We start from the raw sequence: 16,633 nt of genomic DNA on the forward strand, positions 1-16,633 counted from the left end.
AGGTATCTGGTAGACGATGTCGGCCCCTGTCGCAGTTCAATGAAGGGTGATGGGCCCTGATGTATATGGCTTCCTTCACCCCTCTCAAGAAATAGTCTTGTTCAGTGTCTAAAATCCTTACAGTGTCAAGTGAAACAAAATGTCCGTCTACCAGATACCTTTGACCCAGTGTTGACGTCACACTTCAAAGAAGCCACGTGACAAGCTTCACTGGGTCAGTCTACTGAGGAAGACCAGAGTGACTGGTCGAAAGCTCTAGGTGAGAGATCTCTTTGTGTTGGACCAAAAGTTTTAACTTTAAACATAAAAAGTACCATGTTTGAACTCAAATATATTATAATGCTATATGTTTGAATTCAAAAGTTACTTTAAATGCTTGGGTAATAGAGACTTTGGTACCTAACGATAGCTCACTCACCAGCCTGTCAAAGCTAATTCATAACAAGAATTCGTAGACCTCATACCTCTATGAAATATGAGTTTTTGTAAATGACATGTCCTCATTAATTATGCAAATGGCCTCTACATTAACATTATATATGCATAGTGATGTTAATCTTTAAGTAACTTACACATTTTTTATACATGCTCTGAAGTTATGCTGACTACAAATGTCCGGAAACACAAACACACACACACACACACACACACACAGACACACAGACACGCCATAAACAATACCTCCATTTTTCATGGAGGTAATAAAACTGACAGATACAATGTGCAACATGTACACAATGTAGAACATGTACATGTATTATGTAACTTCTTTGAGAAACATTGAGAAACATTTCCTACTTTGAATTTTCCCAGATTGTGAGGGTATCATAGAGGATGTGGTCCTTCTGGGTGCACCTATCAATGGAAAGCCTGAGAACTGGATGCCTATGGACAGACTGGTCTCTGGTAGGATCATCAACGGGTACTGTAGGTAGGTATTGACTGTGATAACATCCTATAGCTAGTTATATTACGCCAAAAAACAGTTACTTAAGCAACTGGATATGATATTGGAAATGATCAGACGTTTCAGGTAGCATCCAGTACCTTTTGTCTCTGACACTAAGAGACGAGAGGAGAAGTCAGTTAAATCAGAGTCTCCTCTGGTCTCTTAGTGTCACTGATGAAAGGTACTGGATACTACCTGAAATGTCTGACCGTTTCCAAAATCATATCCAGTTGCTTGAGTAACTGATTCTTGGCATATCTTATTACCCGAATGTCTAACCTTCATCGACGTATCAGTTGAATTGTTGAATACTGTATATGATCACTGGCAGGCATACCAGTGTACTGCAGCTGTGTTCACTTGGACCTGGTATTAATTAAAGTGCTATGCTAAACTTAATTCCAACACAAAGGGGTTCACAAGATGTAGCTTGCATCAGGATAATTAATCACCAATCACTTCCAGCAGAAGAGGAGCAAGGGGCCAGTTCTGGCCTAAGCATTTAATAGGCAGGTAGGCAGGTAGGCACTTCCAGCCTCAAGTTTATCCCGATGAAGGCAACAGAACTCCTGTGACAGACTTCTCTGGCATGTTATCTGTGTATTTGGCCAATTTCTACTCTTTCCAGCCAATTCTGAAGCCTTGTAGTTGCTACGGTTTTAAACAGTTTACTCTACGGTTTCTTTTGCGCAGAGGAGACTGGCTGCTGCATGGTTAGGCCACACCAATTTGATTTGTTGGTTCTATGATTTTTTCAGAAAACATATGAAGCGACAGGGCGAACAAAAAATAAAAGTAAAAACATACCAAGGCATCCTATATGATAGCCCCAAATGGCATGATAGAGCCATGAAGTCAACATACCAGGCTAGTTTGTAATTTAAATGTTAAATTTCAAACCTTTAATTTTTTAAACCACTGCATTGATAGATGGAAAAACTGTAACTCTGAAGAGTAGGGACCTTCTTAAACTGTTGGGACCAATATATGAGCATTTTTGAGCTGATTCAGAGGCTGAAATGTTTTTTTTTTTCGCAAATCCAAAAAAATGAAGCGGGCGAATCCGTGAACCAACAAATTAACTTGGTATGGCCTTAGTTTTTAAACTGTTTGTCCTGCATGTTTTTCCCAGAGGAGACTGGCTGCTGCAGTTCCTGTACAGAACTTCTTCAGTTCAGCTGAGTGTAGCTGGTCTGAGGCCGGTCAAATGGGACAACAGACGCATGCTGAACGTGGACCTCAGCTCAGTGGTATGTTTGTCAAGATCACTTCAAAAGAGTCATATCTCTATGAAATATTATATAGAGAGAGTTCTCATTATCATGTAAAACATTCTCTCACTCACTTTCTTTCACTCACTCACTCACTCACTCATTCACTCACTCTTCTTTCACTCACTCACACTCACTCTTCTTTCACTCACTCACTCTCACTTTCATTCATTTACTCACTTTCATTCACTCACTCATTCACTTTCATTCACTCACACTCACTCACCTTCTTTCACTCACTCCCTCTCACTTTGAATTGATTTATTTACTCACTTTCATTCACTCACTCACTCATTTACTTTCATTCACTCATTCACTCACTCACATTCACTCACTCACCTTCTTTCACTCACTACCTCTCACTTTGAATTCATTTATTTACTCACTTTCATTCACTCACTCATTTACTTTCATTCACTCACTCACTCTCTCACTCACTCACTTACTCACTCTCACTTTCATTCATTTACTCACTTTCATTCACTCATTCACTTTCATTCACTCACTCACTCACTCTTCTTTCACTCACTTACTCACTCTCACTTTCATTCATTTACTCACTTTCATTCACTCACTCATTCACTTTCATTCACTCATTCACACTCACTCACTCACCTTCTTTCACTCACTCCCTCTCAGTTTGAATTCATTTATTTACTCACTTTCACTCACTCATTTACTTTCATTCACTCACTCACTCTCACTCTCACTCACTCACTCACTCACTCACTCACTCACTCACTCACTCACTCACTCACTCACTCACTCACTCACTCACTCACTCACTCACCCAAACTCACTCAAACAGTCCTCCACATGCTTCTGTTCTGCACTGCTTCCCAGGCTGTATAATAATGTTAGATTGTGTCCTACTAACAACTAATCCCCATTTTCTTTTATTTTACTTCCAGGTGAACGGCCACATGGACTACATGAACCAGATGGACACCATCCTGAAGGCCGTCGGGGTGAAGACCAAAGAGTGTCGAGTTGCCGACAAGTGGGACCTGGCCACCGTCGCCTTAGACAGCAGCAAGAGGCACGGAGTCACCGGTCTGCGCAGGAGCGCCACAGCGCCAGAGTTGGCGGAACTGCAGGACAAACCGCAGCAAGGGGTGACAAAATCACAAACTGAATTCTTAATTGTGGAAAGAGCAGAGCTCGGTGCAAGGGAAGCCAACAACTCAAGTGAGTTCGACAAGAAGAATGAAGATGTCAGCAAAGAAGAGGAAACGACGGTTGAAGAAGTTGAAAGTGCCTTAGAAGCAACAGAATTGGAGGAAAATGTTGGAGGGGGAACAGAATCTCAGGAAGCAACTGATGAAAATGTAGAAGGGGTTTGTCTTCCATTGCAGAATCAGTCAGATGATGTGGAAAGTATGTCAAAGGCCAAAGAGGAGAGTGCAACAGTTCAGAAATCACAAGAGGGTGACTAGATGTCAAAATGAACCTTTATAAACTATTAGGCAACACCGACTTAATTTTATGGATGACATCCTCTGAAGACCCCCAGACTAGTGCGCGCGGGCGAATAAAAAAAATTCCGGCCAAAAATAAAAATGCTACTAAAAAAAAGGAATACAACGTTAACTTAAGCTGGTATTGTGAATTTACTAGCCTGGTATCCAGCCTTGTTAGCCCGCCAACGGGGAGCGGATCTTGGGAAGCGGACTAAAGCTAACACGGCTGGATACCAGGCTATGAATTTACGGCAGTACATAGCGAGGTATACGACAAGCCGGCACATGCTGGCTTTTTTGCAGAATTTATGAATCGTATGTACTGAGTTCTTGAGTCGTAGAGCTTTGGTAGCCTGGGTGCCATCCTCCAGAGTTACCACCGACTCCATATTGTCACTAACTATCATGGACTACCAAGGCCTAGAGGCAAGCGAGAGCCTCGGAGGACGTTATCATTTTTTTTTTTAGAACAGGCGAAAATCAATGCGCGTGCGGATATCATCCATAAAACTAAGTAGGTGTGGCCTTACAGATTGCAGTACTGTACTATGAGGGCTTCATGCTTCGTTTTTTTAATAATGGACCAAATGTCAGAAGAGAGCAATTAGGTTTAACTTTTAATAAAAGTATTACTAATTAAGACATTGCAAGATACTGTACAATACTGTTGATATTTTGAAAGGAAAATTGCAGAAAAAAAAGGCATGTGAAGGCACAAAAACAATGCTTCAATTGTGGAATAATATCACTAGTCCAAAATGTTTCTTTTATGACATTGGCTAGAAAAGTGAAATATAGAAAAAATTTAAGAAATAATTGTTTGGATATTGCAAGAAAATCCTAATAATATAATGCAGGCCAGTTACATGCCATAGCCATGCAAAATCACAGCCAATAGTAGTATGGAAGAAACAAAAACTGAACTAGCCAATTTGACATTTTATAAACAAACAAAAATGAAGATTTTTTAGGCATTTTGTATTGTATAATTTAGTATAATACAGTACAGGTAGAGATACTAGTAAAATTCTTGTGGCATACAAAAAGACTGGTAGCAAAATGTCATGTTCTACTAACTACTTTTATATACTGAAAACTATGATGACAATCATTAGTGTTGTTGAGGCCAAAGATCTCTAAATTTGATATTCAAACACCTGATAATACAAGTTAGTACAAACTGATGAGGTAACAACATAATAGCTTATATTTGTACATAGGTCAGATCAATCAATCAATCAAGCCGCAGGCATCAGAGTCAGATGGTTCCTTTAATTTCAAAATTTGTTTGATCGGAAGAGACTTTATTTTGTCAGTTACATGTTAATGTTAACCCTTTGATTGAGATCATTATTACCATCTCCTGGTGCTTTTGAAACAATTTTATGTAGCTGTATACTTCATATCAGCAGAAGGAAGACTCCAGTTCTGTTGGACTAATTGTTGATAGGAAAGAATGAAAGTACAGTTAGGATACTAGAATATCATCATCTGGTCGTGAGGGTTTCACGGATGCTCGTGACTCTTTTCCGCCAGCCCTCCCTATCCTCCATGGCCCTGGGCAGGTCTTCTGGTCTGCAGCCTGCATCCTCACACAGTTTTTGTAAATGTGCAAGGTCTATATAGAATAGAATCACTAGAATATGGATTTCTATTAATTTTGCAAACACATGATGATTTCAGAATGATACATGGAAAGTGTCTGACACCTTGTCATCCATTACTTAGTTAATGTAGGCACTTTTAATGTCTAAAGGATAAGAAGTGATGACTGACTCTGTGTGTGTGTGTTTGTGTGAGTGTGTGTGTGCGTGTACACGATTGTATTTATTGACGTGACTCCATACAACTGCCTAATTAAGAAAGCCACATCAAGTATCATGGATAAAAAGAAGAAAGTCTTTATTGCCCCAATACAATTATTCAAACACTACACCTTATAACATAATCAGCTTCAAAATTTTGTACTTTACATACCCAGCTAAAATACCCGTAGTCCAAACAAAAGTAGGAATAATTTCTTACCTTTAATTAAGACATTGTTTGAAAAGGATGAACTACAACATTGTACATTTTGTACATGCAAACCCTGGCTGATTATCATGAAAATTTCAGTCAGGCCCTGTCAAAAAATAATCACCTCTTTCTCCTTACTGCTTGTTTTGTGATCATAATCACTTCTCTTCTTAGCATTCTGTATTCAAACTAATTGTACCTTAAATTTTAGAAACTAGGTATAAGGGTAGGAGGTATAAGGGTGGGAGGAACAAGTACTATACATATGTTATGGTACGTCTATATCTACAAGATCTCTCTTTTTGAAACAAGTAAAGCATGAACAAGTTTACATCTATTAGTATTAGGTCTTCATTTACATCGCAGTTCCTGGAAGACATATTTTTATTAATAATTTTGACAATTAATATATATGAACAATTCTCTTTTATGATCATAAGTTGAATGGAGTGATTCCATGCTGCTATTTCTTACAGCTCATCGCGATCGTCTTCCCTGACAGACAGAACAATCTTGCCAGTGTTCTTGTTGTCCTCCATGCACCTGTGAGCCTGGGCGATGTCCTGCAGTGGGACTACCCTGTCAATGATGGGTGTCAGCTCTACCGGTCCGGAGGAGACAAAGTGAGGCAGCGCTTGCTCAGAGAATGCCTTCACCAAGGATGCTTTGTACTGGATAACAACAAAATTAATGAAATAAACCATACACAATCATGTACATGACAATAATGACAGCTTAAGGCAATGGAAATTTAATTCGTTGGTTAAATTTGCCTGCTTCAGTTTTTCTGATTTGTTGAAAAAACAAACACTTCAGTCTCAAAATCAACTCCAAAATGCTCATATTTTGGCCCCAACTGTTGAAGAAAGTTCCTTCTCTTCAAAGCATTTGGAGCTATGACTAGGTCTGTTTTTATTTTTTTTTTCTGAATAAAAATCTGACAACCAACCAACCAATCAAATCAGTGTGGCCTTATGTGCAAAAATCATGCTTGAAGGGTAATTGCAGGTAATGTGTCAAAGAAAGAACAGTAAAGTGAAACACTTTCCTGTACTCTCCAAGCATAGGTTGTGAGGAAATGATTGTTACCTTTAAGTTAATTTTATATATGGCCGTTTTTTTTTTTTCGCTACTCCCACCCGTCGGTGGCTGCCGAGCTTCTCTGGCTAATTGATACTGCCTGGCCAATTTGATACTCAGTCTGTCTTTTTGCCACGGAGAGGGATCTGCTTGGAGATAACTTTCCTGTAGGACTGACCTGTTTGCTCCTAGCCCTTAGAGTTGTTCCCAGCAGGTTGATACGTTTCCTAAGAACCTGGGTGAGAAGGTCTCCATCGATGCTTCCTCCTCCTAACAGTCCGTACAGAACCCACCTGCCTTCCAATGCCAAACACCTGCAACAACATCTCTTCTTTAAAACTCACATGTACATGTACATGTACCCACCTGCCTTCCACAGCCTTATACACCTGCAACAACACCTGTTCTTTAAGTCCAGGGGCGTCACACATACAAAACCCACCTGCCTTCCACAGCTATACACCTGCAACAACACCTGTTCTTTAAGTCCAGGGGCGTCACACATACAAAACCCACCTGCCTTCCACAGCTATACACCTGCAACAACACCTGTTCTTTAAGTCCAGGGGCGTCACACATACAGAACCCACCTACCTTCCACAGCTATACACCTGCAACACACCTGTCTTTAAGTCCAGGGGCGTCACACATACAGAACCCACCTACCTTCCACAGCTATACACCTGCAACAACACCTGTTCTTTAAGTCCAGGGGCGTCACACATACAGAACCCACCTGCCTTCCACAGCTATACACATGCAACAACACCTAGTCTTGGTCGGTAAAGGTATCCAATGCAATTTCAGGGTGGCAAAACTGGATTTTCGAAAGCTACATAGTACTAGCAAGCACTGTGAGTGTGACATTACCTGGCATTCTGCTGCCAGAATGAAGCACCAACACAGTCCAATATAACATCCACTCCCTTCCCTATGGAAACAAACAGAAGGTATTAGTAATAATTTATTCTTTCCTATTGGGTCACTGTCATATATTATGCACTTCTCACTGCTACCTAACCCCAAAACCAATAGTGAATCAGTATGCAAATGGTTTATCCAGTGTGTTATACATTGTAGATAAAGGATGTCATGCTCTGAAAGCTAGAAATTTGTTGGGTCTAAAAAGTTTAAACACTATAGTATAATTTTTCTGCCTTGCACCCTTTGCGAAATACCCGATATGACTGTCAGTATATTAGATACAGATATTGCAATAATATGAAGTTACAGGATTGTAATATTGAAACAATTCCTGGCTTACAACACAATGTAGAGTATGTTGGTTTTTGGGAACACCCAACATTTACCGTTTGTTTCATCCAGGACTTTCTGTGCAAACTCTCCCTCCTTGTAGTTAAAGGCAGCGACGGCCCCGAGGTCTTTGGCCTTCTGTAGTTTGTCTGGAGTGCCAGCCGTTACGATTGGTCGAGCGCCTGCCAGTCGGGACAGTTGTGTGGCGGCCGTGCCCACCCCGCTACCCCCAGCATGGATCAGAACTGTCTCCCCTTCCTGTAACCCACCTAACAAGTACAGTGAAACAAGAGGGCAAACAGTACTATTACATGTAGATTTGGCCATAGGAACACATGCTTAAATACACTATTAGAAGTCCTCATGAAAGTACTTGCCCATACTTCAATCTCAAAAATTTTGCTGCACCAGGTAGCCACAAGGGTCTGATTCCCTAATATAGAAAGGATACAGGGGGTCGACCAGGTCAAATTCCTGCCACAGTTGATGATAGTAACAAAACCTCAACTTTGACCTATTTTTCCATGGTATCCATCTGCCTGGCCAGACAAGACCTAAACCACTCACATCTCTCACTACGCCCACTAAACTGGTGAAATAAACAAAACTTGACCAAAGTAGGAAAGTTTAGACCCTACTTGTGCCTTCCAGCCCAAAAATCCCCAAAATGGACCAAAACTTTCAAGAGAAAAAAGGATTTTCAAAGGCACTACAATTGTGTTCCCATTTTGAGGCCTCCTAATTGCGCAATGCAAATGTAGTGTCTGCCCAAGAAGTTGTCAATGAGGATTGTTAAGGTTGTCAAGTACAAACACGTGCTGCTGCAAACTAACCTTCAAAATGTCAAAGCAATGTTTTAAGAGGATCATAAATTAAAAAATCTAGTCTTTTGCAATTCAGTGGAAAGTATTAAACGCTACTCAAAATATTTTATAGCAGTATGGTACATGACCTGGGACTGATCAAAGAGAAGATGCTATTTTTTTAGGGTTGGCGGAAAAAAATTTCCAGTCCAGAAGGTTGAAATAAAATAAAATCCTGTCCAGTTTTATATAAGGGTCTCCATGGGGCATATTAGCATTGTCAGAAACCCCTTTGTGGACCCTTTTTTTTTACTGTACAGGTCTTTCCAACTCCTGGACTGGACAGGTTTTTCCGCCAACCCAATTTCGGGTTTATTCTTACCCACGAAGTGTAGCAGTTGGTAGGCGGTAAGCCAGACCTCTGGGATGGCTGCTGCCTGCTGGTAAGACATCCCGGCAGGTATGGGCATCAGGTGGTCCTCATCAACCGCCACAAACTCTGCATTTCCTCCTCCTGCATGGACACACAGCTGCAGGATGACTACTAAGTACTATACAAGCCAGAGGCTTTAGTCGGGTTAATACGTAAATATAGAATACAACACGGTATATTCCGTATCGCCCGAGGTATCGGCCCGAGGGCGATGCGGAATACACCGTGTTGTATTTTATTTATATCATACCCACCCAAGAAAACGCGCCTTTCAATGCAATATGAGCCAAAGGTTGGTGCCCCTAAACCCTCAAATGCAACAACATCAGTTCCAACGTCCGGATTCTGTATTCGAATTTTCGAAAGGGGCACAAGCTGTTAGGGCGAAACGCGTTCGAATCGTTTTATGGAAGCCATGGAAGCATTCGATAACGGGTTCTGGACCGGGCCGTACCGTAAAGTACGGCCCGGTCCGGAACCCGTTATCGAACGTTATCGCGGCCCAGGTATGATATAAAGCCCCCTATTGCTTAGTACATTGCAGGGCTCTAGCCAGCTCAAAAATTTCTTTCGTCAGCCAAGGTTCATGATCGGACCTGGGGGAGAAGTGCTCACTATCTACATATAGGTGGTGGTGGTGGGTTTTCGGGAGCAAATTTTAGATTTCCAAGCACAATGTCCCACATTTTTGGTGGCAAATGATGTAATTGAGAGTTGGTGGTCCTTTGGATGTTTTTATGTTTTTACCCAAAATTTTTGTCTATTTTGTCCGATAAATGTTGACAGATCGTTTGAAAAATTTCTGTCACACACCACAAAGTTTCAATCTGCAATTGATGGAAAACGGATGCTGGCTACAGCCACTGATACATTGTACTATAAAAATAGCATGTCGGCAGAACGTACTGTGCCTGCATGAAACCAAGATGTTTCAGTTTTTGCTGGATGTTTGGTCACCGTTGCATCAGCATTTGCCTGTTGCAGACAATATCTTTTCCAACACCACATTTTGGAAACTACAGATGGGATGTTAACCTTATATGCTCAAATAGGACCATTTTTATATGAGAGGTTCCGTCGAAGTGCTATACACAATACATTACGGGTTTCACGCAGTTCTGCTGATTTGCTTATAAAAGTGCATGTAGCAGTTTGCCTACCTGGTAGCAGTGCCATCACCTGGTCTCCTGGTTTCCAGCGCCCTTTGCAGTCGGCTCCAAGTTCAGCCACTTTCCCTGCAGCCTCCAGGCCAAGAATGTCACTCGCTCCCTTCGGCGCTGGGTACAAGCCTTTTCTCTGAAGGATACAAGAACCACAACATGCTGTCAGGAAAGGACTGTCACAAAATAAGGACCAAGGGAAAAAACAAGTCTCACTGAGTCAGTCTACTGGGGAAGACCAGAGTGACAGGTAAGAACACACACACGCACGCATACATGCACACACACACACACACACACACACACACACACACACACACAGACAGATACAGACACACAAGGTCAGATACACACACACACACACGCGCGCGCGCGCGCACACAGAGACACACACACACAGAGACACACACACACACACACACACACACACACACACACACACACACACACACACACACACACACACACGCACGCACGCACACACACCTGCACACACACGCACGCACACACACCTGCACACACACACACACACCCACACACACACACACACACACACACACACACACACAGACAGACAGACACACAAACACACACACACACACACTCACACACTCACCTGCAGGGTGTCTGCCCTGTTGACTGCTGTAGCGTACACCTTCAGTAACACCTCCCCAGACTGAGGTCGAGGTTTGGCCACTGTCCCCACAGACAGGTTATCTGGTCCCCCTGGCTGCTGCAGCACCACTGCCTGCATGTCACTCATGGCCTGGGCCTGAAACAATTACAACTTTTACAATTACATTCTGTAGAAATTCATCTGTGTTCCTAGAAGTCAGTTGAAGCAGCAAACTGTATTACAGTAATCATGTCACTCAATAATTGGCCTGGGCCTGAAACAAATCAATTTTTTATCTTGAAAGTTCATCTCACACTCACTATCTGGTTTTATCTGTGTTGGTACATAATTGTACATGTAGAAGTCAGTTCCAGCAGCAGACTGTTCAACAACCGAAACCAACCCCCCTGTTATGTTATTTGTATTTGGCCAATTTCTGCTCTTTCCAGCTGCTTCTTGAAGCCTAGTGCAGGCTACATCTATTATTAAAGAGGCCAGTTACATTAGAGCAATATATCCATTCCTCAACAATGACGGGGGGCGCCACAGACTTTCTGGAACCACTGATCACAGACGTGTGTCATCTGTATCATGTCAAAAGTGGTGGATTGCTCACTTCTTCAAAGCATAGTTGTACAGTTGAAAATTGTCATTAGACAAGTAGATGTCTTGTGTTGGAAATTGCATATAAAACATGCTTCATAATACAACTTTTTATATTGAGATCAAAACAATGATAACATCAATTTCATTTCAAAGAAATTGGTACGTACTAGAAAGAAATTTCTTGACGGATTTAACGTTACTCTCAAAAGATAATGTTACCACTAATGATCTAGGGTTGATAACAAGACTAACATCAAACGGTTATTGTATAACCTATATAAATGCATTTTCTGTAATCAACTGCAATATTTCTTTCCATACTAGGGGGCACTGCTACACGGCCTGGATTCAGCACGTATGCAGTAATATGGACAAGACGGAAAATATTATAATTCCCTTGCAAATGCTTGCTTTCTGTTACTTCATCTGAATGTTGGGGAAAAATTGTGACACCGGTACCGGCACGTATAGATCCATTCCCTGCTAGACCTATTCGTAAAAGTGCATAGTCACGGTCAATATTTACAAGTTAAAACACATGTGGATATATTATAACTACATGTAACGTTACATACCTTTATAGAGCACAATCTGCTCAGCAAAACGCCAAATAAAACGTGCTGTAAACCCGGCTGCAGCTGTCTGCAATGTCTCTGTACCAGTCCGAGCATTCGTCTGGACTACGGAAGCACCTGGCCTGGTCACCTGTAGTTCTGAGCACGAGTCGAACCACTACAGTACGACCTTTGACCACTAGCATAGCCACGTCTCCAGGCAGCTCACTGTGCAGTTTAGTACGAAATCGCTAGATGTAGCTGTTATGCGCTAGTTGTAGCGAGGTAATCTTATATGTAGCTTATTGCCTTCGACAGAAGGCTATGAAATCGTTTTTGCACTGTTTTGCAGATTATGCACGATAAAGTTTGAAGGCATGGTCCGTGGTTCACGATTTTTGGCGCAGGCAGGTTGTGTTTGTGTTTTTTGTTGTTCGTCAGAATCCGTAAGTGGTTGTCTATGATTTTCAGTGGGCAAGTCGCCGTTGAGAATACGGAGGTCAAGTTCGGATATGGGCCTCGTGGGGGGTTCCCATGTCATTGAATTTGACCTTTTGTGGTGGTCGTTATTGTTGTCATCATCTCTGTTAATGCTGATCCCTCTAAAGAGAGGATTATTAGCAGTTGCGCATTGTGTGCAAAGTGCAAACAAAGGGTAGGGTAGGGGTAGACGTAGACAAGTACAAGACAGGACAAGTGAAGTTAGTGGTGCTAGTTAACACATATTTACATATGTACAAGGACAGGGAGACAACTCAATGCAGCGAAGCCCGTCCCAGCTCTGCTTTGAACTGGGAGATGGACTTCGCCTCCGCCACACTGGGCTAAAGTTCATTCCACTCCTTGATGGTGCGAGGGAAGAACGAGAGCCTGTAATAGTTGTTCTTACTCGCGATGGTCTGCAGCTTTAAAGCGTGATTAGTGCGGCGGGAGCATCGAGCTGCCGGGACAAGACACGAGGTGTGGGGGACAGAGATGGTGTTGTGCAGGACTTTAAACATTGTGTAGGGGGTAGGACTTGTACACATGTGGTGTCACATCTGGTATCAATAAAGGACAGGGACCTCTGTCCCTGCACATCAGTCTGGCCCAAGCTGTGGTCTGGTGTGGTCGGTCATCTCTATAGCAGCATCCAGCATATATAACACTGGTGGCAGCGTATAGCGCTTTCGAGCGCTCAACCCACGCCATCCCGACGATGCCGCCCGACTAGCCAACAGCCCCGGCTGAGCAGCACTCGACCGCCGCCATCGCTACCATGCTGCCAGCCTGCTACCCGCCTGCTACCCGGCCACACCGACTCGACCCCTGACAGCCAGCCGCCATGCCGCCCGACACACCAGACCGCCGCTCCGTGTCCGGCCACACGCTGTCGCTTCGTGCCACAACCCCCGTCCTACCCAGCCTTGATCCTGTGAACCAAGCCTGCAGTGAACTTTGCATTTGTCTCAGCCATGCAGTCCTGCCCCAGATTGTCCTGGCACCACGCCGTTGTCTTCCAGCTGAAGCAGACCATGCCACGTCGCCGCGTCCCGACCGCCCGCGGAATCCAGCCCGCCGACTCCAGGCAGCCCTCGTGTAGCAGACGACCGACCCCATCATGAATACTTTCTAACATGACGTGACCTGCTTGATCTTTGCTGCGAACTCTGAGTACTGTATCTCTACCCACAGAACTTTCTAAGACCTATGAACTCTTGTGGTGTTGACTTGTTGCACAATCATGTTTTGTTTGCTATGTATGCCCTTGATCGTCCGCCTACGGGAAGCGACCAAGCCGCCTTGAGCCTGTGTATCTTTGTGTTACTTGCAAATGATGCTTGCCTAGTAGAAATGCTTGCCTACGGGACGACCCTGCTAGGAAGATCATGTATTAGCCTTTGTATTTTTGTGTTTGTTGCGAACGATGCTTGCCTAGTAGAAACGCTAGCCTACGGGACGACTCTGCTAGGAAGATCATGTATTTTGCGTTCCCGGATCACACTGTCCTTGTGTGACGGTCCGGAAGTCCCCGTACTGCCCCACGCTTGGGAGTACTCGAGGAAATGCGAACTTTGCCGCTGTGCAAGTTCAAAGGTGCTGTTTTGTATGTGAATCGTTACTGTTATGCCTGTTGTTCGTCCATTATTGTGCTCCAAATGTACTGTATAGCAGCGGTCCGTCTTACCCTTACCATCAAATTCCAAAGACCATGTGCACATCTGCTTTTTGTCGGCCAAGTTAATTAATAGCATCCTGTTACTTTATGGACCCAATTTCAAACCCATTATCATTGTTGTTTTTCCGGTGGCCATTATTATTACAGCGGTAACATTTTTAGTTATAGATTAGCGGTTAGCCACTGTAGCAATTGTTTGATGTAGTTTGCTGTCAGTTGTTTTTTAGTTGTTTTTGTTTTTCTGCCCCTCAGTATATATGTGTCGAGGACGACACCTTTTGTGAAGGGGGGCCAGTGTAGGGGGTAGGACTTGTACACATGTGGTGTCACATCTGGTATCAATAAAGGACAGGGACCTCTGTCCCTGCACATCAGTCTGGCCCAAGCCGTGGTCGAGTGTAGTCATCTCTATAGCAGCATCCAGCATATATAACAATTGTAGTTAGCCTGGCCATTTTTCGGCGGTGTTGGAGTGATTGCCATCCCAGGTTACTAAGCATCTCAGTGACAGAGGGGGATGATTCGTGAATCTGCAAATGGATGTTCACATTTTTGCTGAGCAAGTTACCGTTGACGATAGGAAGATCAAGTTCGGAAAAGGGCGTCGTGGGAAGTCCGTACGTTACTGTAGTAACACTGGTCACTTTAAATTTGGAAAAGACACCAGCAACCCCAAGTATAAAATTACAGGCAGTTAGCATTATGGAATTATTACATTTTCTCATTAATTATGCACATTAAGTGTTAATTTACATAATCAATATCTGCCTGTGTTTCTCTCGTTCTCAATTACATGTCACAAGCCCGAATAGTCCTATCATGTAATGCAGCTGATTAATAGAATTTCTCCATTAATTATGCAAATTACATCCATATTTGCATAATTGCCACATAATTATACCAAGCATCACGTAAGCTACCTACATAGCAAAAATTACGACAATCCTTCCACCGGTTCTTGAGTTATCCTCTTTTGAATATTTTCAAACAGATATAGCCCTGCAGTTCCTGAGCAAGCCGCTAGGGGGCCCAAACTCACGCCACTTCTTCCCCAGCAAAAGAGCTACCTACCATCCAAATGTCGTCACCCCAGCATGTGTAGATGAGATATCAAAACCGGAATTTCAGCTGCAGTACCATAACAAGCCGCTAGGGGGTCCAAAATCTCATCATTTCCAGGTCTCATCAAGACCTACCCACCTACCAATTATCAAGATAAGCTTTCTCAAGTTGTGTAGATCCTGGGTGCTGTCGTGTGGCTGCCCCATCTGCCGCGCTACTAGACCCCGTTAATTTTACTCATTATTGTGTTTTAAAATATACTGTGTTATAAGTTAGAATGATAAGAACTCACTTTCAATGTTTCCTAAGGTACATGTATGAAGCCAGCCAGTAAAGCGCCCCATTACATCACCATGTCTACGTGCCGTCTGTGTTAGGTTATTGAATTGGAATAGCTCCATGTATTACGTTCAATAAATAAAAAATTGCAAGCCTGTCGGATCCAGAAGCATGACGGCCGGTTACGGTTACAGTTGACATGTTTGTCAGCACAGTGTGTGTATGTATGTATATGTGTGCGTGCGTGTGGAGTGTGCACCTTTAGAACCAGAATTTTCACCCACAAATTCATGGAGTCATTAATGTTGAATACATAATTTACTACTCAAATATACTACAGTAACTCAACTTCCTTCCAAAATTGCAAACTAACTCATCTATGCCCAGCTAGGGTCTGCAGTACCGTGGCCGACAAGAACAAAATTTTACACCGCAACTTTTGGTGTTTTACACCGCAACTTTTGGTGTTTTACACTGCAACTTTTGGTGTTTTACACTGCAACTTTGGGTGTTTTACACTGCAACTTTGCCGTTTTTACACTGCAACTTTTGCTGTGTTTTATACTGCAACTTTTGCTGTGTGGAAAACTTACACCCCTCCCCTTTTATAATGGACGGTCCCCCTGTCAGGTCAAAGGTGACAAAGATGGCGGCGTCCTGAGAGTCACAGTGTCTACATTTGTATACGAGCGATCGCTGTTTTTGTTTACATTATACGCATGCAAATTATTTGAAGACATATGCAAATTCTTGGTAGGCAAATCAGCCAACTGGCACCCACTTTTTGCCTACGGTGACGTCATGGCGATCGCTCGTATTGTTCCCTAATGATCGATAACTTACCTGAGTCAAGAGTCAACACTTCATAATTGAAAATAAGTCTTTATTGCTTCATAGTACCAAGTGGTGCCACATGTGACTCCCATAGGCCC

General features: G+C 42.8%; 2 protein-coding genes across 2 annotated transcripts in view; one reads left to right on the plus strand and one right to left on the minus strand.

Moving 5' to 3' along the window:
* LOC109480013 (transmembrane and coiled-coil domain-containing protein 4-like) overlaps positions 1 to 3,777 on the plus strand; it is a 17,323-nt gene extending 13,546 nt beyond the window's left edge. Inside the window, exons 12-14 of the mRNA XM_019782143.1 lie at positions 814 to 931; positions 2,082 to 2,199; positions 3,132 to 3,777. Of these exons, the coding sequence (XP_019637702.1) occupies positions 814 to 931; positions 2,082 to 2,199; positions 3,132 to 3,656 (761 nt within the window). The 3' untranslated portion in view covers positions 3,657 to 3,777. The remainder of the gene's footprint in view (positions 1 to 813; positions 932 to 2,081; positions 2,200 to 3,131) is intronic.
* Positions 3,778 to 5,555: 1,778 nt separating this feature from the next.
* On the minus strand, positions 5,556 to 12,412 carry LOC109480055 (quinone oxidoreductase PIG3-like). Its single transcript, XM_019782203.1, has 8 exons — positions 12,224 to 12,412; positions 11,043 to 11,198; positions 10,427 to 10,562; positions 9,216 to 9,347; positions 8,087 to 8,299; positions 7,647 to 7,707; positions 6,955 to 7,090; positions 5,556 to 6,367 (listed from the first exon to the last, which is right to left on the minus strand). The coding sequence occupies exons 1-8, from the start codon at positions 12,317 to 12,319 to the stop codon at positions 6,167 to 6,169; spliced, it is 1,131 nt and encodes a 376-aa protein (XP_019637762.1). The 5' UTR covers positions 12,320 to 12,412; the 3' UTR covers positions 5,556 to 6,166.
* Positions 12,413 to 16,633: the final 4,221 nt, after the last annotated feature.

Source organism: Branchiostoma belcheri, unplaced genomic scaffold (genome assembly GCF_001625305.1).
Source record: "Branchiostoma belcheri isolate BF01 breed outbred unplaced genomic scaffold, Haploidv18h27 scaffold5, whole genome shotgun sequence".
NCBI classification, from domain to species: Eukaryota; Metazoa; Chordata; class Leptocardii; order Amphioxiformes; family Branchiostomatidae; genus Branchiostoma; species Branchiostoma belcheri.